The sequence below is a fragment of the Sinohyriopsis cumingii genome, chromosome 5, assembly GCF_028554795.1.
Source record: "Sinohyriopsis cumingii isolate HCF-2022 chromosome 5, ASM2855479v2, whole genome shotgun sequence".
Taxonomy (NCBI): domain Eukaryota; kingdom Metazoa; phylum Mollusca; class Bivalvia; order Unionida; family Unionidae; genus Sinohyriopsis; species Sinohyriopsis cumingii.
The window spans coordinates 93,421,081-93,447,974 of NC_142965.1; the positions used below are offsets into that span (position 1 = coordinate 93,421,081).

The 26,894-nt window shown below is 34.8% G+C and overlaps 1 protein-coding gene across 1 annotated transcript in view; it reads right to left on the bottom strand.

The window, feature by feature from the left end:
• LOC149799777 (uncharacterized) overlaps positions 1-26,894 on the bottom strand; it is a 109,088-nt gene that overhangs the window by 54,939 nt on the left and 27,255 nt on the right. The window contains exons 8-15 of the mRNA XM_089959163.1: positions 24,164-24,273; positions 18,177-18,321; positions 14,500-14,673; positions 12,487-12,621; positions 7,797-7,921; positions 7,034-7,171; positions 3,564-3,744; positions 2,028-2,202 (exon numbers count right to left, since the gene is read on the bottom strand). Of these exons, the coding sequence (XP_089815289.1) occupies positions 2,028-2,202; positions 3,564-3,744; positions 7,034-7,171; positions 7,797-7,921; positions 12,487-12,621; positions 14,500-14,673; positions 18,177-18,321; positions 24,164-24,273 (1,183 nt within the window). The remainder of the gene's footprint in view (positions 1-2,027; positions 2,203-3,563; positions 3,745-7,033; positions 7,172-7,796; positions 7,922-12,486; positions 12,622-14,499; positions 14,674-18,176; positions 18,322-24,163; positions 24,274-26,894) is intronic.

Consider the following 26,894-nt stretch of genomic DNA (forward strand, 5'->3'; position numbering starts at 1 on the left):
AACTTGGGTGAAAACTCCAGATGTGGAAGAAATTCCTAACAGTAGGACCCATAATTTAAAAACGTCCTGGTTGAAGCAAAGCCAGAGATATTTGCAGTGAGGATGAAATACATGGGTGTGTAGCCAGGCATCCTGCAGTTTGATGGAGACTGCCCAATTGCATGTTCAAAGCACACTCCGGACTGAAGCAGTCTCAATCTTGAGAGGTTCTTCCAGAACAATTAGTTTAAAAAAACACTGCTACATGCAAATTTGTTCTGGTAAATTTAGCACCTGTCTGATCATATCAACCGCCCTGAAAAAAGACAAACTATCTGTGCTTGTTTTACACATAACTTACCAAGGATAAGGCTAGTTGCACAAGGAATTGCATTATATTTGACAATTCTTCGCTCTAAGGGAGGATCTATCCATATCAAACAGACTCAGTTTTTTCGGCACAAATAAGAAAGTTAAAAATAGCTATGGGTAAGATATAGCTGCTATTAAAAAAGAAATAGTATGTTGGTTGCCTGAGATCACCTCAGTGCTGTCCATTATCAGAATAACCCTAATTGTAATTGTGGTGTGCCACCTTATTTTTCTAGTCTATTCAAACAAACCAAGCTTTCTAAAGGCAAACTAAACACTGAGTATACAGGAATAAAAATCACTCAATTCCATTAACATCCATTCGATATAGCAAGAGATTTTCAATTTTTGTAACTTATAAAAGTTCAGTATGCCAAATGTTTTCAATAATTTTGGTCAATAGTATAGAGTTATATTAAGATAACAATTTTTCTTGTAACAATAACTGCACTTTGATTGAACAATTATTTTTATTTGGGATAATTCACAAAGTACATCATAAACAATGTGAGGCATATGTTCTCAACAGAAGAGTTATCTCCCTTTGTATTTGTTTGATGCTATCTGCCAATAAGATTGTGCCATATAAATATGCAAGACCATTTTTGAGACTTGCTAAGTCACAATGTGGAAACAGGACTGCAAAAATGTATGCTGAAAAGTTCCAAAGAAAATCGTGATGTTTCTGACAGATTTTGACAGCCACTTCAATCTTTACAAGGTAGGCTTGAATCATGATGCATGTGACTAGCAATGGATTTATCAATTTTAGGAAGGGGCATGCTTTTTTAAGTGATGTACATGTATTATAATGAACATAACAGACAAACTGACTAGTAGGGAAGTATAGGATGGATTCGGAGGATCATTATCTTCTCAGATATGTTACATATATACTTGTGTACAAGGACTGATCCAACTGCAAACTGTGTTGACTCAGACATGCTGTGTATAATGCACCAGCAGATCTAGATCTATATGATTTGTTATGAATAATCAATAGAACAAACAACACAAACCCTGATCTTTTGGTGTATTATGCACTGGCAGAGCAGGGTCTGTGTTATTTGCAGCTGAATTAAACTTATAAGTATATAGCACATACAGTCATACTGAGTATAGTCCATTTGATATCAGTCATATTTCGAACATTTTTCATAATATACACACACAAAATGCATATGTAGAGACAGAGACAGAGAGAGAGCATATGTCCCATGACAACCATAATAGCAAGTGTACTCTGATATCAACTGAGCAAAGTGAACCATAAATCTGTTTTATAGTGCAAGATTTCAGAATGCCGAGTAACAGTCTGTAGAAAAGGGGCCTTGTGAATTCATATAGCATTGCTCGTCAGTGGTTTCATAAATGTTCTGTCCATAAATTTAGTCACCTACCCACAGTCTATCATCTCAAATCTAACAATGGTCAGGAGATGAACAGTTCCAACAATAAAATTAGCCACATAATGCATGTGTGAAAAATGCAACCAATCCTTATTCAGCCATATCCCCCTCCCATACTCCTAGCCTCTAAACTAATCATATTTTTGTCTAGGCACGCATCAGATTCATCATAGAAATTTGTTTTCTTTATATATAAAAAATATAAATATTATCCTCTTCTTTCTTAAACACAAAAATTTCAATTAGTGATAATTCTGTTTTGATTACCGCTGCACAGTGACTTTAGATTTGTGTGGGGCCCCATTGGCCTGCATGTCTAGCAGTGACTGAATGGCGGCAGCAGTGTCAGCAGAATCGGCAGTGTGGGTGAAGGTGTTCCCATGTTCATCTGTCACATCGTACTCAAACCATTCATTATTGGGAAGAGTCTGTGAGGAAATTCCTGTCAGGGATAAAATCGAAATACTCTGAGCATTTTTTATTTTGTAAGGCTCAAATGTAACACTTGTAAACTCACAAAATGCAGCTAATAGGCCCCTTTCACAATCCTGCATGTTGTATCTCCTGCTGACAGCATGTCAAGAACAAGGCTACAGGTGTAAAATCACTGCCAAACGTGTTAATAACAAACTGAATATGGTGATACATTTAATGAATGCACTAAAATTGCTCTACTTACATCAACACGATAAACTATACTTTCCTCAACAAAATATCACCTTAAAAGTGTTGCTGTAAAAACCAGCGCAAATATGTACTGTAACCTTCTGAATAAATTTATTTCTTCTTTGTGACAAAATGGTGAGATGAACTGTAGCCACAAAAAAAGTGAAAATGACAGATACCATCATTTTGTTGTCACTTTAGCATATTCCATTACTGGTCTCCTTTCAGTATAGTGTTTATCCCGTAAATGCAATTAAAAAAGAGTGTTGTTAACAATTTTATATTCCTTAAATGCAGGTGAAAACCAGAGAGTAATCAATGATTACATAACTCACTTATGCATAGCTTTGAGTTGTCTTCATTAATCACTGTAAACATTACCTATGGAGAAACATTAACTATGTTGAAAATAAATTCCAAGTAAATTGATGTTAACTGTTGCTCACACACGAGGTATACACTTTAAGCCCTGCTTTCAATTAACATGACACAAGAAATACACTCTAAGTCTTCCCTGCAATTAACATGATAGAAGGTATACACTCTAAGTCATGCTTTCAATTAACATGGCACAAGGTATAAAAAGTCCTGCTTTTGATTAATATGACACAAGGTATACACCCTAAGTCTTCCTTTTAATTAACATGGCACCAAGTATACACTCTAAGTCTTGCTTTCAATTAACATGACAAAATGTAAAGACTCAAAAGTCTTGCTTTCAATTAAGAAGACATGAATTCTACAACCTAAGGCTTGCTTTTGATTAACAAGACAAAATGATAACCAGAATTACTGATTACTGACAATTGTGAAACTCATCTACTGTGGAAAATGCAAGTTGAATTTTCAAGCTCTTGCTTCTTTTTGCAAGAGCTAAATTTTATAAATTTACAGATGCTCTAAGCAAACGCAAACATAGATTTCAACTTGATTATTACTGTGACTTAATTCCTGTAACTCCTGGTAAAAACACTCAAAATTTAAACAAATCACCACATGTAAAATCAATCTATAAATTTGTTCAAACTCTTTAAGGGCTTGAAATTTGTTATCTTAGGCAGGTGACTGAATTAAAGGTATCACTGTTGCAGCAAATTTAAGATTCTTTTACAAGTCTAATGTCTAACTCTTCCTTACCTTTTGTTTGACTAGCTGTGTCGGTGTGGGAGGATTCGGATGAGACAGGGACATGCGTGTCATCAAGACCTATATGAGCATCTCCTGCCCCGTTTTCGTTTGATGATGGCACTATTCCTGCTGCATGAATCAGATCCTGTAGAAATGTGCTCTGCCTGTGACTTTCAGAGTCAGATCTAGCCTGCAGAAACACATGAATCGGCGTTTTGTTCAGTAATGTATATTGCAAAACACTGAGTGAATCATGTTAAATGCTAAATGAAGACCAAGAAAATCCTGTCAGGTGCTAAATACTACAATTAGAATGTATCAAGATTTTCCAATGTAACTACAGTGGAACCCTGTTTCCTGAACCTTTAAGTATTCCAGTTCCTTTCAGGAAAAAGTTAGTTCTTTTTCCCTGCATATTTTAAAAAATTACTTTCAAATCTCATTCAAAGAATGACCAAGCTGGCTGAAATTTCTAGTTCCCCTTATGGCTTGATTACACCAGTTGTACTGTGTTATTTATATTAATTTTCCAACAAATTTTCCATGATTAAAAATATATTCAACATCTGATAGTGTTTTAAAGGCAAATACAGATTAGTTTATATCTAATGCATGTTAACAAGTCAAATTCAGTGGAGTTCTTTGCATAAAAGATAGCAACAAAAAGGATTAAATAAAACATTTTTAGAACACGTCAAATAAGCCTCATTAATTTAGATGAAATTAATTTTATCATGGTTCACTCAAAACCCTTACTGAATGGAATCAACAACATTTTGGCTTTGAAAATGTGCATTTTACAAATCAGAAGCAGTCTCTCATAATATTTTTGACATAGGATCATGTCCTAATCTACAGGACGCATCACTAAAAAATAAACAATTTAAATTCGTATAATTGGCATGTAACTCATTTCAATGTACGGAATACAAATGGTAACTTCAATCTGCTTAACTGCATATGTTTTGTACAAAGAAAGCTTTTAGAAAAGGGTGGTTTTAAATGTTGAGAAAAAGCCTTTAAAATTTATGTACCTCTGTACAAAATGAAGGACTGATTTGTTAAAATCCAGGTATACCTGGCTGGTGCCTTAATATCAAGTTTCAATGTTATCTGACTGCCTACTTTATATATTTAATGCAATCAGTGTCAATTACAGTCAGAGTATGATACTATGCATGGTAAAAATTGCATAAGCTGTTGTAGATTTTTAGGCATTTAGCATGGTATGATAGTGAAGTTCACCAAAAAAGTTGTGAGAGTGGGAGTGGAACAAATGTAACTATTGATGTCAATGTTTAACCCTATGTTCCTAGTTCAAAGTACCAAATACTAAAATAAACATAACAATACATTTTAGTTATCTTTACATATTAAATGGGGAACTGGGGAATATAAACTTTTTTATTTTTCTCTTACATTCTGTATCAAGATCGCATATCACAGATGACATGTCAACATCTTGGCACAATGTGATGCTAGACTGCTCCTCATACATTTGCACAAGATACATGTATATAGTATGGAGCTAATTATGGGGTAACCAATCTACTTGACCAATCAGACAGCATGAGCACTTGGACTGATTATACATTATGTTTAGGGCAAGCACCCTGATGATCCATACAGCAACTGTACCTGGACTACCATATGTCCTCACTTATAAATCATCCATACAGCACTTGTACCTGGACTACCATAAGTACTCACTTATAAATCATCCATACAGCACTTGTACCTGGACTACCATATGTCCTCACTTATAAATCATCCATACAGCACTTGTACCTGGGCTACCATATGTCCTCACTTATAAATCATCCATACAGCACTTGTACCTGGGCTACCATATGTCCTCACTTATAAATCATCCATACAGCACTTGTACCTGGACTACCATATGTCCTCACTTATAAATCATCCATACAGCACTTGTACCTGGACTACCATATGTCCTCACTTATAAATCATCCATACAGCACTTGTACCTGGACTACCATATGTCCTCACTTATAAATCATCCATACAGCACTTGTACCTGGACTACCATAAGTACTCACTTATAAATCAAGTCAAACTGCAAACAACAAAGATTCTGCTGCTGTGCCATAGCATAATGCACCTGACAATCAGGGTCTTTGTTGTTTGTTCTCCTGATTACTCCTAACAAACTGCACAGACCCAGATCATCCACCACATTATGCAACAGCAGACCTGAGACTGTGCAGTTGGACTTGTCTTAAAAATGAGTATATATGCTAATTCCACAATCTCTGCAAATTCTAGTATGAGTTAAATAAATGTAATTCACTATCAGTTCAGTTATGACTTTATTACGTATTTTTAATGTGATCAAGTGGCAGCTAAAAATCCTGGTTTTCCCCCAAATGCAGACCTACCAACCCTAACAAGACCTCGGTTGCGTAGGTGATATTTTGCCACCAGTTTGACCAGTTTTCAGTAAGGTGTAACAAAAAATATCATGTACTGCTCTTTTCAAGTTGGAAAACATGCATTTAAAAGGTTCAGAAGTGTGATCCGAGACTGATGCAATGGTAGTAAACATTACATTCAACTAAGTACATGTAGACCTCAATTACTTCCACTTCAGTGTTCACAAACTGAAGATCCACATGCTATGGAGTCAAATGGTTTATTGCAGCCTCTCAATTTTTAATCCTAGGGTATTTTTTTTTTTAATTTCATGTGGTTACAACCGACAATCATCTCATCCACAAGACATAAGTCAACACACGATGTTCAATAAACTTAATTGTTGCCCTTCCTGACTTTTTCCCAAGAATCCAAATATTCCTGTTTGTTCTTCCATGCTTACAACTTTTAAGAGGCACATTGTCCGTTTCCTCTTGAACATGTATCATTTGCTAGATGCCATATCTAAATTCTTTATGCAACAGTCTGATCATGCAGCCATTTTGCATGCATAAATATGTGCAGTTTAAGGTGTCAGAGGTATTTGTGTAAAGTTAGTCTGGTTCTCTGACAAACTCCACTGAACCTAATATGAAGCCCAGATCCGAATCAAACATGCTGAAGCCAGTATCTAGATTTTACCACAACAATCGTATTTATGCAATGGTTGCTATTTTAAGGGTCATTTCCATAAGACCTGTGGTCCAATCGTTAGAGCTGGCTGGTCCACAGCTGTGTTGCGTATTTGCAAAATTAAGGGGCTTTTCTTGATCGGGTACAAACCTCTTCTTTCTGTAGACTTGTTCCCAGTTACCTGGTAATGTGGGAACCAAATAATTTTACAATTATGAATGCAGGTCATCAAATTGCTTCTACGAATATTTGTGTAAAATTTACAATCATACATACTTGCGAAATTCACTCTTGAATGTAAGGCCTGACTAACTAAAACAAATGTACCTTTTATGGAGGGAAAAGGATACAAACTACAATTCATTCTCTTCTATGATTTATTCTCATTCTAACTTCAGCATTTACTATCTTACCTGCCTAACATGGTCTTGGTGAGCAGGGGTGGTGACAATTACCCTCCTCTCTGACAGCGACCTGCTAAGGTTAGCTGTTGTTGTTGTTACTACGTACTGCTTACTGGGATCTTGCTTCTGGAGAAAACTCACTAATTCCTTACATACAGAAAAAGATGTGGAATTAGTAACAGTGAAGTCTGTTGACTATATACATATATATATATATATATATATATATATATATATATATATATATATATATATATATATATATATATATATATATATATTCCAGGGCTGTTTATAACCTTGTGTACCAATTTACTGCACTTATTCCATTCAGGGATCGACTTATTATTTCAAATTTTCAAGATACAATTTGTACTTTTCAAGTTATTTCTGTGATTTTTCATTTTCCTTTCATACATTTACAACAAATGTTTGATGCCATGAGCTGCTTTGAAATTATATACTCTATAATCAGGTATATATTAACAAGTGATTAAAAGACTGAACAACAATAACAAAATGTCCTGGCAGGCTTGAGATCACTCTCCTGACTGACATCTACCAAATACAACAGCAGTCAAGCAGGGACTCAAACCCATATGGACAGAGATGAGATACGAGTGATCAGTAAAGGCATGCACCATAATCATTCAATCACACTTAATTTAAAATGTGGAGCTTTTTAAGATTTTTCTCTCTCTTCAGACCTTTTTTCTTGTTAATAAACTGAATCTCAGAATGTTCAAACGGTACATTTCCTTGCATCGCTCACCCGTTCAAATGGACTGGAGATGACTGTTGATGATGTAGCTGATTTTAAACCAGATGCTGGAGTTGTTGGCAGAACAGATCGTTTTGCCTGGGTTTTCTGAACAACTATCACATTTGGCTTGGTACCTTAGAAAAAGAAAAGAAAAAAAACCCCATCTAACCAAAATATTATTAACAATTTCATACATAATAAAAACGTATTTGATGACATGATCACCATTTTGCTATGTCTGAAAACAATTTACATTTCGTCACAACTCTAATTTGTGTAGCTATTAACATTAAGTTCAAGTGAAAAATTGCTCAATTTCTATAAATTCTCTGCTCATTTACACAGAAATTGTAGTAATATAGCTCAGTGGAAAGAAGTGGGCAAGAACTTGTTAGCAATGTTAAAAAAAATACTGTAGACCTGTATTAGGATGGAAGAAGTATGACTGAAATCATCAGAATACAGAATGACCACAGCGTACCATTGTTCCAATTTGATATGTAAATTTTTGTATGTGGTCCTGTAAATAACAGGTAAAGAAGTGGCATAAATAGGTCACTGGTTGAAAAGTATTACTGTTAGGTGGAAAGACATGTGAAACAAAACAGAAGGGATGCAATGAGTTATAGTTCAATTCAATAAAAACAAGCAAGTGCATACCAGTAGACAAACAGCCTGACATCATTTACATAGTGTTATGTATACTTAATATGTGTTGTTTGTTAGCTTTTCTTAATGACTGTATGTTATGTATAACTGTATTTTGCAAATGACCTTAATCTAAAATCAAGTTAATGTCCTACCTGACCAGTGACATTTATTCTGTAAAAATACTACATAGTTAATATTTCTCTAAGATTATATATTAAATATTCAGATCATTATTACTGGAGATAAATATATTCTTTGAATTTGAGCCTAGGACATCAGTTTTCCACCTGAAAATTCCTAAACTTGACAACTTGTTTTAGAGAGGAGACTGGCCTTTATCCTGACTCTATTATTGTATCTTAGCATTTTATATCAATATTGTTCACATAAAATATTATTCATTCTTACCTTAACATCAAAAGTAGAGTCAGTCTTATTGCTGTGTTCAGTTTTTTAATTTGGGTGGATATATTTATTCAAATTACTATTCATTGGAATTATAAAGTGCTCAATAATATTCTTGGACTAACACATTAATTTGGAATTATGGCGACTTCAGTCAATAGCATTTTGGATTAGAGTCAAACCCGATTATCTCGATTACATTGGGGGTGTAAAAAAGCATCAAATTAACAAGTTCCCAAGATATCAGGGTTGCATGCAGATCTGATTTTAATCAGACGGACTGCAGAACAATGATTATGCATCTGAAGCACCAAAAATGTTATTAAAAACAAAAGGCATTTCTAATGCACTATAAAAATAATAATTCAGTCATACCAGGTTGCAGGGAAGAAAAAGATTGGAGGTCTTTTAAAAGAGATTAAGTAACAAGTCAAACATTTTTACAACACTTAAGTTACTGTAAGAATGTCAGTGGTTTTAAGTTCTTATTATTTCCGTGAATAACTGCATCCCTTTGGTAGCCTCAGCAAGGCAATTGTTTTCCCACACTGACCAAAATCTAGGCCAATTTAAGTACATGTACATATAGGACTGGACTGGGGGGGGGTAAAAATATTTTCTTTTGTTAGTGTTGGCTTTAACTAATATAACTGACCAAAAACTGCGTGCAAATCGGTCCCTTCTTTTTATCATCAGAGGATCTTTTATACCGGTGTGCCAATTTTTACAAATACAATTTGCCTCTGTTCCGGAAAAATAAAAATTAGGCTGCTGATATTCATGTACCGACAAACTGTAAAATGTGTTTCAAGTCTTTAAAGTTAACCGTCTCAACATCAAATTCTGTAAGAAGCCGACTTAAACAATTCATAGAGTTGCAGTCGCATATCCCTCCCAACTTTGATCACTGATGGTATGCAACTACACAGCACCAGAAGGTAGAAGCAAGGCTTTGATATTCGATTCAAACTAAAATAATGCAATTGAAAGCAGTCTCCTTTCTGTTTCGTAATCATGGCACAGCGCTGGACAACTTCATTAAAATAAATACTGGGTGCTATGATTTAAAAGAAAATAAAATTTGCTTTTATTTATTTGTGTTCAAAACAAATTAATAACGTCTTTTGTTGGGGGTAGAGTGGGTACCAGTTGAGTTGGAAATTTTGCCAGTTTCTATTTATAGATGATTGTAAGTCATGTGATCTAGTTGTGCTAAATTTTAAGGTTTACATTTTAACTATTTACTTTATTAGTGACTCAGAAGCAAAGCTGTTAATTGTGTATGGATTAAGTTGGAGACTAACAGTGACGATTTTGGAATGCAATTACACTATAGTTTGTTCCAAAAAGCATCGTGAATTTTATCCTATCTGTAATTCTGTCAATTTTCATGTCAGTGTCATTAAATGTAGCTCAAAATATCTAATTCGTTAGAGATATATAGTGTATAACGAATTAGGTATTTTTAGCTAAATTTAATGATGCTGACCTGATAATTTACCGAGTTACAGATTGATAAAATTCATGATGTAATGTGGAACAAACTATAATATCCGCGATGGACATAAAAAGTTACATTTTGTCAAATTAAGTGGGTCCACATGTTACTTTGGACCGAAACTTATGCCTGATATAATAGGGTTATCGACTTAGCAGGGGTGGAGATAAGAGGGGAAAAATTAGCATAACAAAGGATTTTTTGGGACCGGACCAAAACACTCCAGATAAATGGATTCTCGATATACTAAACAGACTCTTAACAAATTCTAGGTCATTGGCACATTAGAGACTAAGGGTACATCAACACATTCAACATTAGAATTTATCTGAATACCACTGGAATTCAATTGGAATTTTATACATTTGGTCTTTTGATAGAATTTTCAGGACTATTTGAGATTAACTTCACAAAAATGTAAGATCTTTTTAAATGTACACTTTGTATTCATGGGAAATAAATTATTTGTTACATTTTACAAAACTGACAAGATTTTTGGTATTTTGTGTTCCTCAGTTTAATATCATCAAATCATAACAATAACCACGGATGTAAATACTACATTACTAGATGGTGTAATAAAGGAGACAAACTGCAAACAGGTGGACAGGGTGGTATTTTCCAACAAGGCAGATGATCACTGGAATTGATTAACATAGTAATATTAGGAAGAGCAACAATGGTTGGAGGGTTTAACGCCATTTTCCAGCACCAGATAGGCTATACATGGCTGCCAGTATAAATGGTGGAGGAAGAACCAGGGAAAACCCCGGAAAGAACCACCGACCCACAAGAAGCTACTGGCAAGCTTTCTCACATACCCACATTGGCCATAAGTTTTACCATACAGGCATGAACTACATTGGCAGATTAAAGCACCTGCTGTACCCTCTGGCTAGCTCTATTTTTTATATGAAAACCCAGATCTGGACAAAGTCTACTCATAGCAATACAGGTGATGCTTGATTTATGCCAACTTAATTATTAATGTGCTTTCGTTTTTAAATAATTTACAATGAAGAAATAACATTCAATATGCACCATCAACCATATTTGTATACCATTGCTGATGCCAAGTGCTGTGACTTGAGTATAGCTCACATTAGTGCATTTACATTACTTTCAATTTAAGCATAACCTGACAAAATATATCAATGACATACATAAATCAAGCATCACCTGTATCCAAAATTTGATGGCAATGATAAAATTTATTTATTTTTGGTATTTTTGTTCTACAAGTCCAAAACCAAAATTTAATGGTCATTTCAGTAAGCCTACAACACTCAGGTCTGCAATATTGGTAAATCATTAAAAATGAGTCCCAGTACTTTCATGATGAGGGTATAGTACTTACTCATCAAGATGCACCTCCACCAAGTTGAATGATTCCTGGTGTAATGCTTATGCATGTTGTTGTTGTTGTAGGGTTTAACGCCATTTTCAGCACATGATAGGCTATACATGATGGCCAGTATTAACGGTGGAGGAAGAACCCAGGAAAACCCTGGAAAGAACCATGACCCACAAGAAGCTACTGGCAAGCTTTCTCACATACCCACATTGGCCAAAACCGAGACTCGAACCCACACAGACAGAGATGAGATAGCAGTGATCCGTAATGGTGAGTGCTTTAGGGTAATGTATGAACAACTAATGTACACATACAATGTTACATTCATTAGTACCTTCCAATGGGGTATGTACATGCATAAAGATAAACTCATTAGCCCCTTCCCCATATGGAATGTACTATGAAACTTACTCCAACATAGGACTTAGGAGAAAAGAATGACCGAGATGCTACAAGACAGTATGTACACATACATGCTTTTAATATCAACACTGAAGCACAAATCAGTATGGTACCTCTCCTCTACTTCATACAGTAAACTAAACAAACTTTCAAAATAACCTTCATCTAGTGTGTGGATAGAATCTCTTAGTGCTCATGCTTTTCTTAGATACATTGTAATTAGTCATTAAATAATTAACTTCTCAAATATAATCTGCCTGGCATCTAACACCATAAGAACAGTGTCATAATTTCAGAAGAAATAAGATAATAATTCAGTTTAACTGCTGTTCTTCATGTTCAAATGTTTGCTAACTTTGTCTTAATTCTGCATTAAAAAATGATGTTACCTGATAACCCTGTTCCTTTGACAGCTGTAAGATGAAGAGTTTTGGGATTGACAGTCACAAGGCTAGATCCCTTGGTAGCAGAAATGATCTTTCCTCCCTGGGTTTGGATGTTTAAAATTTTGGTTCCACCTTGACCTGCAGTAATGATAAATATAAAACTGAAATCTGTAATCAATTTAATGTTAAAACTAACTACATACCTATACATGTTTCTACATGTATGTCTATGTATTCATCCATCCATACATCATAGTATCTATCAGTGCCCCCCCCCCCGGACACATCTTCAAACCACAATGATAAGTTTTACAAAAATGACTTTTCAATGTGTCTCTGCATTGGTCCCCCTTTTATTTGGCCCCAAAGTCCATTTCACACCTGCTTTATAAGACTAGAATCCCTTGGCACCAACAAGTTTATTCAAAAGTATTGGCCAGTAGCTGATATATTAGTGAAAAAACTGTTAATTTACCCCCTATGAGCAGTCTCATAATGGTGCTTACAGATAGAAATCACATCAGAATTTGTCGATTTCTTAATTCAACAAATTGACATTTATTCCTACATGCCAATAATGTACTTAACTTTAATGTGATAAGTACCTAAAGCATTGCTCAAGTTAGGTAAAACCAATAAAATTTTACAGATACCTGAATAGAATTTATGGTGTACTGTCAATAAATATTGTGCAATGCAAGTTGTATATCATGATAAGTACCCTATATTAAGTGAGCTGTTGATACCCAGCCCTAGTATACACTTTGCATATCCTCAAATATCCAGCTCCATTATATACTATCTGCATATCCTTGGATACCTAGCAACAGTATATAACACAAGCAGATCCAATGATACTGAGCTCTAGTAACTCTACGTGCATATCTTTAGTTACCCAGACCTAGTATACACTACCTGTATATCCTTAGATACCTACCCCTATTATACACTACTTGTATATCCTTTGCCTGCATATCCTTAGATAAGCAGCTGTAGCATTCACTACCTATATATCTTTAGTTACCCAACCCTAGTATAAGCTACTTGCATATCCTTAGATATCAAGTCCTAGTATACACTAAATGCATATCCTTAGTTAAATAAAATCTTGCTCTAAATAAATATGAAAATCTAATTGCATTACTTTGGGACCAGTTAGAGGCTTTGCACCTTTAGGCCCAACCCACTGACTGCAAGGGGGATAACTCTTTAATAGGACTAAAAAAGATATTTTCCAGCTGCTAAATGATAGAAATATTTTTTAATCATCCTGCAAAATGTTAAAACACTTACCTAAAATTTATATCAGATTTCATACAGTGCTACAGGGCCTTTAAAAATTTTCAAGGGGTATTTGTTCTTCCAAAAATTCAATTTTCTCCACATGTTACTCTGCTTGTCACTGAATAAATTGGTACAAAATAAAACTATAGCATAGAAGTTATTCCATCTTGTGTCTTTTGATCCACTCCATTTTAATTTGTTACTTGTTCATTATTTTGAATTCAATTTTCTCCACATGTTACTCTGCTTGTCACTGAATAAATTGGTACAAAATAAAACTATAGCATGGAAGTTATTCCATCTTGTGTCTTTTGATCCACTCCATTTTAATTTGTTACTTGTTCATTATTTTGAAAAATCCATAAATTACTAAAATGTTTCAATTTAAAAAGTGTTAGATTTTCAAATTAACTGGTTTGTATTTCCTCAGATAAATCAATTTCAAGGTTGTATGATTCATTTATATTAAATACAATACTGTGGGTATCAATCTTTTGGTTTTGCAAAAAAATTACATTTTCTTCAGTAGTACTACTAAAAGGAATCCTATTTTCTTCAGAAATGAATAAATGTTTGTTAAGCCACTGAATCTGTGGTTTCTATAAAATCCATGAAACCCATTCAATATTGTTCCCCATGAAACCTGGTATCCCATAAATAAAACCTAATTCCGAAAGCATATGGCTCATTGACAAACTCTGAACAAGAAACCTTTTCATGAATTTCACTGACCTGCCACAGCAGTGATGGGTCGATTCAGGACTGTAACAGTAGATGTTGTATTACCACTGGAGCTAGCGCTAACCACTATGACTGGAGTGCCTGATGATGTGCTAGTCAGCTGACTTGGCCTTGGCAAGATCTTACTAGCAACTCCTGGAATACTTTGACTAATGATCTTCATCCCTATAGAACAAAAGATACAGGATTACCCCTCAATGATTAACAAAGGATAAAGAATTATCCCTCAATGATTAACAAAGGACACACGATTATCCCTCACAGATTAACAAAAGACACAGGATTATCCCTCTATGATGAACAAAGGATACGGCATTATCCCTCAATGACTAACAAAGGATAAAGGATTATCCCTCAATGTTTAACAAAAGACACAGGATAATCCATCAATGATTAACAAAGGATACAGGATTATCCTTCAATGATTAAGAAAGGACATGGGATAATCCCTCAATGACTTACATAGCATTTCACTTGTAACAGAATGCCCTAATCTTCACGACTTCAAAAATTAAATTCAGAATGTTTTTAGATCTGTGTTAATGCAGTTTGTGAGAATTAATCAGTATAACAAACACAGATCCTTGTCTGCAGACGTATTATGTTAGGACAGATCAGGGTCTATGATGCATGAAACTGGACCCGACGCATATACTTGGATAGAAGCTGGATCCAACTGCAAACTGCAGATTCCAGATCTGCTACTACATAATGTGTCAGCAGATCTGGGTCTATGCTTTCTGTTTGGAATAATCCACTGAACAAACAACACAGACCCTTATCTGCTAGCACTTTATGCAACAGCTGAGCTGGATCAAATTTCTTTGCATTTGGATCCAACTTGTGTATGGTATATACAAGTCAAAGTCTTCTGTATTTTTCCTAATCTCTAACTGGAATTTCTGAAGGTGTGAGTTTTCGATATTTTGCCAAAATTAATATTTGATCATCCATTCAAAGTCTTGTAGTGAAAATCCCATACTGATATGATCATCCATTCACAGTCTTGTAGTGAAAATCCCATACTGATATGATCATCCATTCACAGTCTTGTAGTGAAAATCCCATACTGATATGATCATCCATTCATAGTTTTGTAGTGAAAATCCCATACTGATATGATCATGCATTCAGTCTTGTAGTGAAAATCCCATATTGATATGATCATCCATTCAAAGTCTTGTAGTGAAAATCCCATATTGATATGATCATCCATTCAAAGTCTTGTAGTGAAAATCCCATACTGATATGGTCATCCATTCAAAGTCTTGTAGTGAAAATCCCATACTGATATGATCATCCATTCAAAGTCTTGCAGTGAAAATCCCATACTGATATGATCATGCATTCAGTCTTGTAGTGAAAACCCCATACTGATATGATCATCCATTCATAGTTTTGTAGTGAAAACCCCATACTGATATGATCATCCATTCACAGTTTTGTAGTGAAAACCCCATACTGATATGATCATCCATTCAAAGTCTTATAGTGAAAATCCCATACTGATATGATCATCCATTCAAAGTCTTGTAGTGAAAATCCCATTCTAATATGATCATCCATTCAAAGTCTTGTAGTGAAAACCCCATACTGATATGATCATCCATTCAAAGTCTTGTAGTGAAAACCCCATACTGATATGATCATCCATTCACAGTTTTGTAGTGAAAACCCCATACTGATATGATCATCCATTCAAAGTCTTGTAGTGAAAATCCCATACTGATATGATCATCCATTCAAAGTCTTGTAGTGAAAATCCCATACTGATATGATCATCCATTCACAGTTTTGTAGTGAAAACCCCATATTGATATGATCATCCATTCACAGTTTTGTAGTGAAAACCCCATACTGATATGATCATCCATTCACAGTTTTGTAGTGAAAACCCCATACTGATATGATCATCCATTCACAGTTTTGTAGTGAAAACCCCATACTGATATGATCATCCATTCAAAAGCAGCAATAACATTATCAAGATGGCTGTTGTGGCAGTTATATTGGACATCAGATTTACACCATTTTATTTAGAACCAACTAGACACCCCCAGAGGTCTTTTGATGAAAACCGCATTGCAATATGATCTTCCATTCAGGAGGATTGTTGCTGTAGGGTTTAAAGTCATTTTCCAGCACCAGGGAAAACCCCAGAAAGAACCACCAACCGACGAGAAGCTACTGGCAAGTTTTCTCACATACCCACATTAGCTGAACCCAAGACTTGAACCCACACAGAGGTGAAATGGCAGTGATCCGTAACTGTGAGCGCTTTGGACCATTAGGCCACTCGGAGCCCCCCATTCAGGAGGAGAAGCAATAACAAGACTTTTCAAGCTGTATGTTGTACTGGCCAGATAGGATATCATATAGGCACCATTCTTTTAAAAGCAACTAGACACCATAAGACTTTTAAAGAAAACTCCATATTAATATTATCCATTCAGGAGGAATAGCTATAACAGAATTTACAAGCTAGCTGCCTGCTGTTGTAAATACAAGATTTTCAAGCTGACCATTTTGGTGGACATACTGGAAACTGGATTAAAAGTGAAATAAAAGTTTAAAATTTGAAGGTCTTTTTTCTCAAGTTTTGTTAGGTGTTTAATGTAATTAAATGATGTTTACACAAAGAATGGAGTCCAGCCAGGGCATGTGATATGGGTCAGTTCAAGGTCAGTGGACACCAAGGTCAGGTCAGTGGACACGCACATTAAGTTGGATTAGCAATCAGCCAATCAGAGACAAGGGTCAGCTGTGCTGAGGTAGCTGACAGCAGTCATTCACTTTACAAGTGATTAGCATTGAGAGTGGTCTGTTCTGTTTTGTATTTTATTCCATTCTGAGTTGCTTATTTTCGAACTTGACAGTCTGCCAGGACTCATTTATAGCCTATACTGGATATATGTTGATATAGTTTTGAATTTCAAACCAGTTACAAAATTATCTCCATCGTGAGCATAACATTTATTAAAAATCTGAAAAAGTATGATTTGATTTTGTTTCAAAATAAAATGAAAATAAAGATTAAATGAAAAATAATACAGAATTAAAAAACAAATACCTGCAAGTGCCAATAAACTCTTGTGCTATCTCCACTACTTGGCTAGCCTAATGAAAACAATGTACAAAAAAAACATTTTTTGTGGAGTCAGGGTAGAGCCATTCATCATTTTGTTCAAATCTTTAGGGCTTTTAAAATTTATTTAGGTTTCCTTCAGTTTTTGAAGACTTTTTAAGTGTCTAAGGTCAAATTAAATTTTAGGTATTTGTAAAAAGTGTTTTATGTCAACATCTAACTCTTTGGATATCAGATTGGCCCCATTCTAATTTACAACCAACTAGACCTTATAAGAAGACATTACGGTGAAACTCCATGTTGATATGACAATCCATTCAAGAGGAGTGACGAGCTTTTCAATGTTGATAATGTGGCAGCCATATTAAATGACCAAGCAGCACCAGTTTCATTTAGGACCAACAAGACCATGGGATGAATGTGTGTGTAAAATTTCATGGCAATCCTCCAAGTAGCTTAGGAGGAGTTGCAATAACAAACCTGCACTAAAGAACATGTCGACATGGACAACAGACCATCCTAAGTGCTTCTAAACTCTGATCAGTAAAGCTTACAAGCAGAAACCTTTAACAGTAACAGATACCTCCTTCTTGTCTTATTTGTATGTTGGATCCCTGCTTGATGATTGGTCTGATTTGAATTCCCTGGTTGACAGCAGACTGTTGAGGGGTTGGCTGTACAGGCTGTGGACCCATGGGAATCACTACACCTGGCTTCTGCTGGGGAATCTGCAGACAGAACAAAATAATATCTTTGTATATCGTAAATTCCCATTTTGCATACTGATCCCTGTACAATAATAAAACTCTTTACTGAAAGATTTCTGATGTACATATTCCAAAACTTTTACCACAAATACTCAATTATTTATATATCTTATGACGATAAACTATTCATATGGACGAAATGGTGTAAAACATGCACAGAATGTGTTGCTGTTGTTGTTATTATGGACTAACCATTTTGCAGCACACGATCAGCTAGCCATACATGGCAGCCAGTATATCTGGAGGAGGAAGAACCAAGGAGAACCAACCGAAGAACTACTGACCCATAGAAAGATTCTGGCAAACTTTCTTACATACCCATGGCAGCTAAGCTCGATACTCAAACCAATGCAGACAGGTGAGATGTCGGTGATCTGTAAAGGCAAGTGTCTTAGACCACTCAGCTACCCAGAGAATGTTTTCAGGTGATCACATATTTCGTATAGTAAAACTGAGTAAAGTTGACTGCACATCTAACTGCAAATGATCACATCCTCACATGGAAATGCAAAATCAATTTGTTCCTGTACTGAGCAATGATCATACCTTTACATAATTTCAGGTTTATGAAACCAGCAACATTTGTAAACATTTCCTTGCCACACAGAATATAGAATCCATAACAACCATGAAAAATATTTTTGCTGACTATACAGTGGAACCCCACTGTAATGCGATAATTGGGGTCCAAAAAATTGGATCATGTTAATAGCAGGGTCGTGTTAATGTGGGGTTTTGACAGTATTTTCCTTTTTTCAGAGAACAACTCATTGGCACATATATGTGTATTCATGTCTAATGTATATGGTATAACGGTACCAATTGCGCAAGTCCAGGTGGGCGGAGCTTAAGGTGTATGGAACATTGTATTCAGAATTAAAGAACAAAACTAGCTGTGATTGGTGCATTATGTAAGACTTGTACTTTCTGTTTGGCTTAAAAAAAAGTTGAGCCTCTTGGCAACATGTGAGTTTGTGTTAATTTCTATCTAGATCATATTTTGTATTTTTTATGATTTTTTTAAAATATGGTACACATGACTGAAAATGTGCTTGTTGTGACTAGATAACTCTTACCCCTGTCTAGTTCCAGTAGAGTTATCTCTCTTAAATGCAATGGAGTACCTGGTTATGTCATTGTCAAATTGACAATCTAGCATTGTTCTATATGACAGCGTGTGACATGCATGCCCAAGTAGGACAGAAAGTATATTTATTTCACAAAACATTAGCATTGAGGTATATGGAAAAACAATTGGTACCGTGATACCTAAAGGAAAGAATAGCCTCACAGTGTTTCCATAGAAACGCATACATGTGGGCGGCATTTTATGAACTATACTAGTTTGATGTAGGAAAACAAATGTATGCTGAACACTTTTGGTCAAATATTGAAAGTTCTTTAAGAATAAAATGTATGAAATCTTTAGAAAATAGCACAAGATGGCTTTGGATGGGGACTTTTGATAACTATAGCTATGATAGATATAGACTTGTGTTACCTGATGCCTTTATGTATGTGCTGTTACCTCCTAGATTGGAATGCATGCAACAAAATAAGTTATGTAAACATAATATAGTTGATTTTGGCCAAATATTGGCTATTGTACCTGCAAAAGATGAAAAATCATGTGTACAAAAACAACTATCTTGTTCTTGTAAGGCATGCCATAAATCAGGATAGAGAACATTCTAAGTACACTTGTAGATAGATCACTTGTACCATGTAGGATGTTCTGGCATGAGTAATTTTTAGGTAATTTATTAAGGATTTGGTATTCCTTCCCATTTTGATTTGAATTGTCCTGCTCTAATTGTCCCTTTTTTTTTTTACACTCTCCTGCTTTGAAATTGTTCATGTAGTTAGTTCAATTCTCTTGCATTCCCTTTTGTTGAAGTAGCAGTGAATACCAACAAACAAGAACAGTTTCCTTAAGTCAGCATTTCCCATTGGCACTTGTATAAGCCCAATTATAATCTACTACTGACTTTCAATTAATCCTATTTCTTTCTGTCAAGCTGCTCTTGTGGAATTTCCATGTTTGGTCCAACATTACAGAATGATAACCATTTTAGTCACACAGTGCGTATTCATTCCATTCAAATCCACACTGTTCTTGAAACTTTGCATCCCATCGCAAGAATCCAAATTGGCATGAGATGATATCTGCATGGTTATGGAAGGCTGCACTCTACATGCCGGCATTGTAGAAAATATGAACTATGTGATATGAAAGAGCTGCGTCATCTCAGAAATTAAAATTACATGACTCTTGAGGTCTCCACTAAACATAGGAGTCTAAATGTTAGGTTCTCACTTTGTCAGTAATGTATTTTGAGATAATTTAATTGCAATGAAGTTAATACAGGTTGTTGATGAACTCATCTATATTACATGGATAATGTATTCAAGGTTACCACACCTTATGTATATCATTCAGTTATCTCCCTTACACCAGTCATAACATTTCAAGGAAATAAAATCTCACATTTTCAGTGACTGATTATGAAAATAAAGAGAAGATTTGTGAAGTATTATATTAGCCCTCAATCTTGATGCAAATGTAAGTAGAAGCAATTTGATAATTTCTCACAGTAAAGTTTACAAGTTAAAAAACTGATAAGGTATGTTCTGCTTGGCTCTGAGATAAGTTTCTCTCTATCTTATACCAATTATTATTAAATTCTTATGTAGAAGAAATATACTTTATATGTATCTATATTATCTAAATTATTCACCCTTTTATATTAGATGGAAATGAACACAACTTCACTTGAAATTTGGGTCCTGTAAGGGATGTTATAGCACAGTTGCCTTTGGGCTGTCCTTGGACCTGTTGGGCCCTGCCCCATATATTTGTCCAAGGTAAGGTCATCAAACTTTCACTTCTCATTTTTCGCATTGCTGATTTTGCCACCTTTAATTCCTTTATCATAAGCTACCTCTCCCTTTTAGATAAACACTTTCCTCCTGTTTTTAACTCCATTTGATGTGCTATACTTAGTGTTTATATTTGGCATTTTTCTGTATTTTATTCCCCTAATTTCACCTCCCAATCCAAACATAACCACTTAGAAGCTGCGATTTACTATATTTGGTGACTGACTGGCTTATTGAAACAATTTTATTCACATTACAAAGGAGGAAAGCTTACTATTTGTGTTACAAAGAGGATGGGTAGGTGGACCTTTGTGTGAGGACTGGTGGTTAGTGACCTCTTGTATCTGTAGATAGTGTAAAGTGGTCAAAGCTTATACTTTATAATAAGATTGGGTCATGTCCACCTGTCTCTGATGTTAAGTTCTGCACCTACCAAACAAATATAAATTCCTTTCTTTTAGGTGAATTGTACATTTTGAAGTAGGACAGGTGCATACTATTTGGTACATTGACCTTTGACCTAGTTATTACATAATATGATATAATGTGATTTATCCCATATCACCTATGTGAAGTTCAATAATTGCTGATATGAATAAGATACAACTCATAGTTGAAAGAATTCATTTTATTTCAAAAGATGATTTTGATGGTGAAGCAAAAGTATGAAAACAATAGTTCAAACAGCTCAATGACATTTCTATACACATTCATATAAGACATAGGTTAGTACCTCATCAAATTGTTTTTCACAAGTGAGACTAAGTATATTTGTTACTTATACAGTCCTGAACTATTTCACAGATTATTGGAAAAATTAAGGTTTGCTATAGGTATAACGGTACCAATTGCGCAAGTCCAGGTGGGCGGAGCTTAAGGTGTATGGAACATTGTATTCAGAATTAAAGAACAAAACTAGCTGTGATTGGTGCATTATGTAAGACTTGTACTTTCTGTTTGGCTTAAAAAAAAGTTGAGCCTCTTGGCAACATGTGAGTTTGTGTTAATTTCTATCTAGATCATATTTTGTATTTTTTATGATTTTTTTAAAATATGGTACACATGACTGAAAATGTGCTTGTTGTGACTAGATAACTCTTACCCCTGTCTAGTTCCAGTAGAGTTATCTCTCTTAAATGCAATGGAGTACCTGGTTATGTCATTGTCAAATTGACAATCTAGCATTGTTCTATATGACAGCGTGTGACATGCATGCCCAAGTAGGACAGAAAGTATATTTATTTCACAAAACATTAGCATTGAGGTATATGGAAAAACAATTGGTACCGTGATACCATATCATGAATAAGGTATCAGCACCATTTACTATCATGCCATTGTGGCATGCAGTTCATCCATAATGCATGTAATTCCATTGAAAACTTACCCACAGATTTTAAATATTCAATAATTTTGTCTCAGATAGTGTCTGAATTCAACGTTTTATATATAGCATGAAAAGGCTATTAACACTCTTTACTTGTCATCTGATATTGTACTGTCAGGGCTTGCAGTTATCCATAATACATTGTACATTTCCAATAATTAACATTTGTACGCCTATTCGTTTGAATGACTATAGCAAGAATAATTAACAATCAACACATGCTTTCAGTGTGCATAAAACTTTTGCTTCAGATTTTGTGAATATCGAAAGAAATGTGTGAAAACTGCTATATTGCGCAAAGTGCAGAGAGCGACTTGGCATTTGTGAACTTGCTTTTCCATAACGGTAAAATATTTTTATAGAAAATGGGAAATTAATAACGAGTTTACAAGCAAACTTCATACATATAAAACCCGAGAACTAAGTGCAGTAGCCCTGCAATGGTCACAAGTCACATTTTAAAAAAAATTAAGCTGAACGCATGCACAATTTCATACCCTATCAGTTGAGCAGCTATTAAAGTGGCCATTATTTACTGGTCAACTGACTGCATCTAATAACACCGCTAAACCCTGCAAACATGTTGGTGATTTTCATTTTTTGATGTTTATTAAATTGTGCTTGGTTGTGTATGCAGTTAAAGAAGAAACACGTGTCTGCTAAGGTCTGAGCAATGATCGTATACAGAATTAACTTCAGACAATCACAAAGATGACTTACTGGCTTTACTCATGGATCAGTAATGAGTAACATTTCCAATAATGATTATTTTGGCATAGCACTTCAAGAACCTGGTGACATTGCTGAATTTCAGAAGCCACACCACGATCATATTATATTTGAATTCATACACGAACTCTTCCCAAAATGATAATAAACGTTTTGCACACTATTTCTCATACTTAAAAAAAATATCTGGGTACAAGAAAAATACACATGTGTATTTCATATTTCAGGAACCATGCCAAGATCGTATTACATCCAAATTCATACACTATCTCTTCACCAAAATGGTAATACATTTTTATACATTATTTCACATACTTTGAACCAAAAATACTTGTTCATGTGCGAATGAATATATACAATTTTGGGAGCCATGCCACGAGTGCATTACAGTCAAATTCTTGTTATCACAGGAAGCATTATAGTGGGGTCACACTGTACTTATAAACACCACTTGTCACATATATCCAAGTTATTCTATAAGCTTTTTTACAAGTCCAGTCCAACTGCAAAAAAGACAGACCCTGATCTGACTTCAAATAATGCACCTTCAGATCTTATTTGTTGTACTGATTGATCCTAATAAATTCCATGGACCCAGATCTGCTGGTGAATTATGCAATGATATTTCTGGATTTGTGCAGTTTGCAGCTGGACTCGACTTTAAAAAAAAAAGAGTACAGACAGTATTATTTATACTGAGAAATTTCTCAACACAAATCAAAATCTCTCATAAAGCAGTTTACAGGAACAACTGGATCTCTTGTAAGCAGAGAAAATTAAAGAGATAAGAAAACTTAATTAAAATACCTGTACAATTCGCTGTCTTGGTATCATTTTTGGTCTTGGCTTTGAAATGCTGATAGTTGGGGTAAGAAATGCTGTGGCAGAGGTGCTAGCCGATGATATTGGCAAAGAAGCTGGGGAAAAAATTATTTTGATAATAAAACAAAATGACAACTTTTTATAAAGCACGCAAAATACATGATTATTACATTTCAAACAGGTCTATTACTAATTTGAACAGTGTATTTCAGGTGTTCCTTTAAAACTACATTACTATTCTTTTTTAAAACATGGTTTCTCCTCATAGAATATCATACAAACAGGACAGTCATGCTTTAGTGGAATAACAATATTGTGTAATGATGTACCCAGCAAGTTCAATGCTGGCTGGAAATGGGTTCGGCAAACAAAACTGCCTATTCTTGCCAGTCAATAAAGAAAACTTAAATCATAATGTTTTTATGTTCTTCTTATACAAAAGAGATTTCTGGTTACAGTTCTGGTGTTTGTTTTCCTATGTAAAACTGCTGGTCACTGTATGTACATGTGCTGATGGTGGTGATAAGAGTGTTCGGTACCCAAATGTCCCCAGTGGTGATTGTAAAGGATATAATTACTTAGATTTCTGTAAACTCTGAGCAAGTATATAAACCATGGCATATATCCTATTGCCTAATCTATCTAAATTGATAAAGTACTAAACACCATCAAGTGATCAAAGCCCAACAAATGTCAATCATTGAAAAGTGATCTCTACCCATAATGTGACTCAAATTAAAATAATGTAGGAAATGCTCTTTGGATTAATATCCAGTGTTAAGGTTAATAATGTAAACATTGTCCAAAAGAAATATGTATATTCAAATTATTTCACCACCGAAATTTGAAAGATAAACTACATTTTTGGTCTAAAACGCTAGAAATGGATCTTGAAATGGGATGTCATCACTACTGCTCCAAATATTACAAGAACTCCCATAATATGCAAATTAGCCAAACCACTCAGAGACTGGTTCTGGAATTGGACCATGAAATACAGCTCTTCTAAATGTTCCTAAACGTATCATGACAAAATTAACCGTATTCAAACAGAGGTTATGGAAAAGAAACCACTATAGGATTGTAAAGCAACTCTACTATTCTGCAACGAACATGAAAATGTGCTCAGTCTGAGGGCTGTATTAATATATATTTCATATTCGTTTTTTCCTTGTTCTGATCTAAATATCCCTCTCCTCTAATATTTTTTCAGTAATATAAAATCCAGTCACACTGATATAGCCTGTTTCACTTAACATCTGGTGGCATTTTTTGCAACACAGACTGGTGCACTACCCAATTCTCTTCATTAATTTCATGAATTGGTAAGATAAATTTATATTAAAGAAACCTTTCTGTTCTCTTGGAAATTTGTCACATACAGTTGCTATAAACAGAAAATAAAGAAAGTGCATTCAGGTCTATGACAGAAAACATACTCTTACACTGCTGTTATGCAGCAATCGTCCTCTTTTTTAATGACAGGATATGAACCCACAGCCTTCTGGTTGTGAGTACAGAAGCAAATGTCCAAAAATTTCATACATCATTGAAAATTATAATATTTGAAAATATGGTGCCTCAACAAAATTTCTGAATCCAGATGTTTATATTAATGATGGTAATTTTATGATAAAATAAAAAAAGGGATGCAAGTTGAACTAGATGAAACTCTACTCACATACTGATAGCTTTTTCTGTTCTAAAATCTCAGTTCAGTCAAGTCTGATTCACAGTAATTTTTGCTTTAATTTTCAACCCCAAAAATGATCCACAGAGTAATGGGCCATGGGGTACTGATGTATTTTTGTTCCTGTAGCTGTCACAGTCCAGATACTCAAATATCGCAGCCTACACTGACAAAAATTCAGAAGCAAGATTTTCACAGAATCCATGATTCTTGTGTTTAATGTATCACATAGCACATCTCAAGAACTGATGACTCAAACCTAATCTAATTCTTTTGTCCACCTTTCAGGCAAATTCCAACATAGCTTTTTAACAAATAGTCTATTCTGTAGTCTCAAATGTTGTAACAAAATGATGCGTAGGTGTTTCAGAAGTTAAGCAAGCAATGTAATCTTTCTGTCAAGAGCTTAACAAAGTGACATTTTTGAGGAAGCTTCTGAAGAGGAATTCTTCAGTTCAATGTCTAAGCTCAACTTATTGATAGCATTTCACTTCATTTTAGCCATTTGACATTTTTTTTATACCAATGTCAGGATCTATTACTTTAACAAATGTGTAAAATATGATACACAGTTAAAGATATATACTTTATCCATGGCTAAGCATCCACTGTCTCTTCAAATTGCATGTGTAAAGTGGACGAAACTAAGCATTAACAACTGATTTGAATAGTGAACTCCCCGGAAACATCTGACTGTACATCCCATGATAGTACAGTACTACACTTCAGCAAGCCCAAAGGATACGTGTGCTCCAATTGGTTTTTATTACAAAAACACTCTAGACTGGTTCTGTATTCTACCAACCATATCCCAAACAGGCAAAGAGAGAAAAAAACAAACAGCCAATACTTGTCAGATTTACATTTGGTGAATTGATGAAAATTAAATTAATTTCTTCCACTCCACTTAGTAAGTCAACAGGATAAATAATAATCAAAGTGAAGTACTGTTCAAGTCCCAAAGTGTGCTCATATATTTTGGACAACTTTTATTTGTGCCCCAGCTTCAATAATTATATAGTTTTT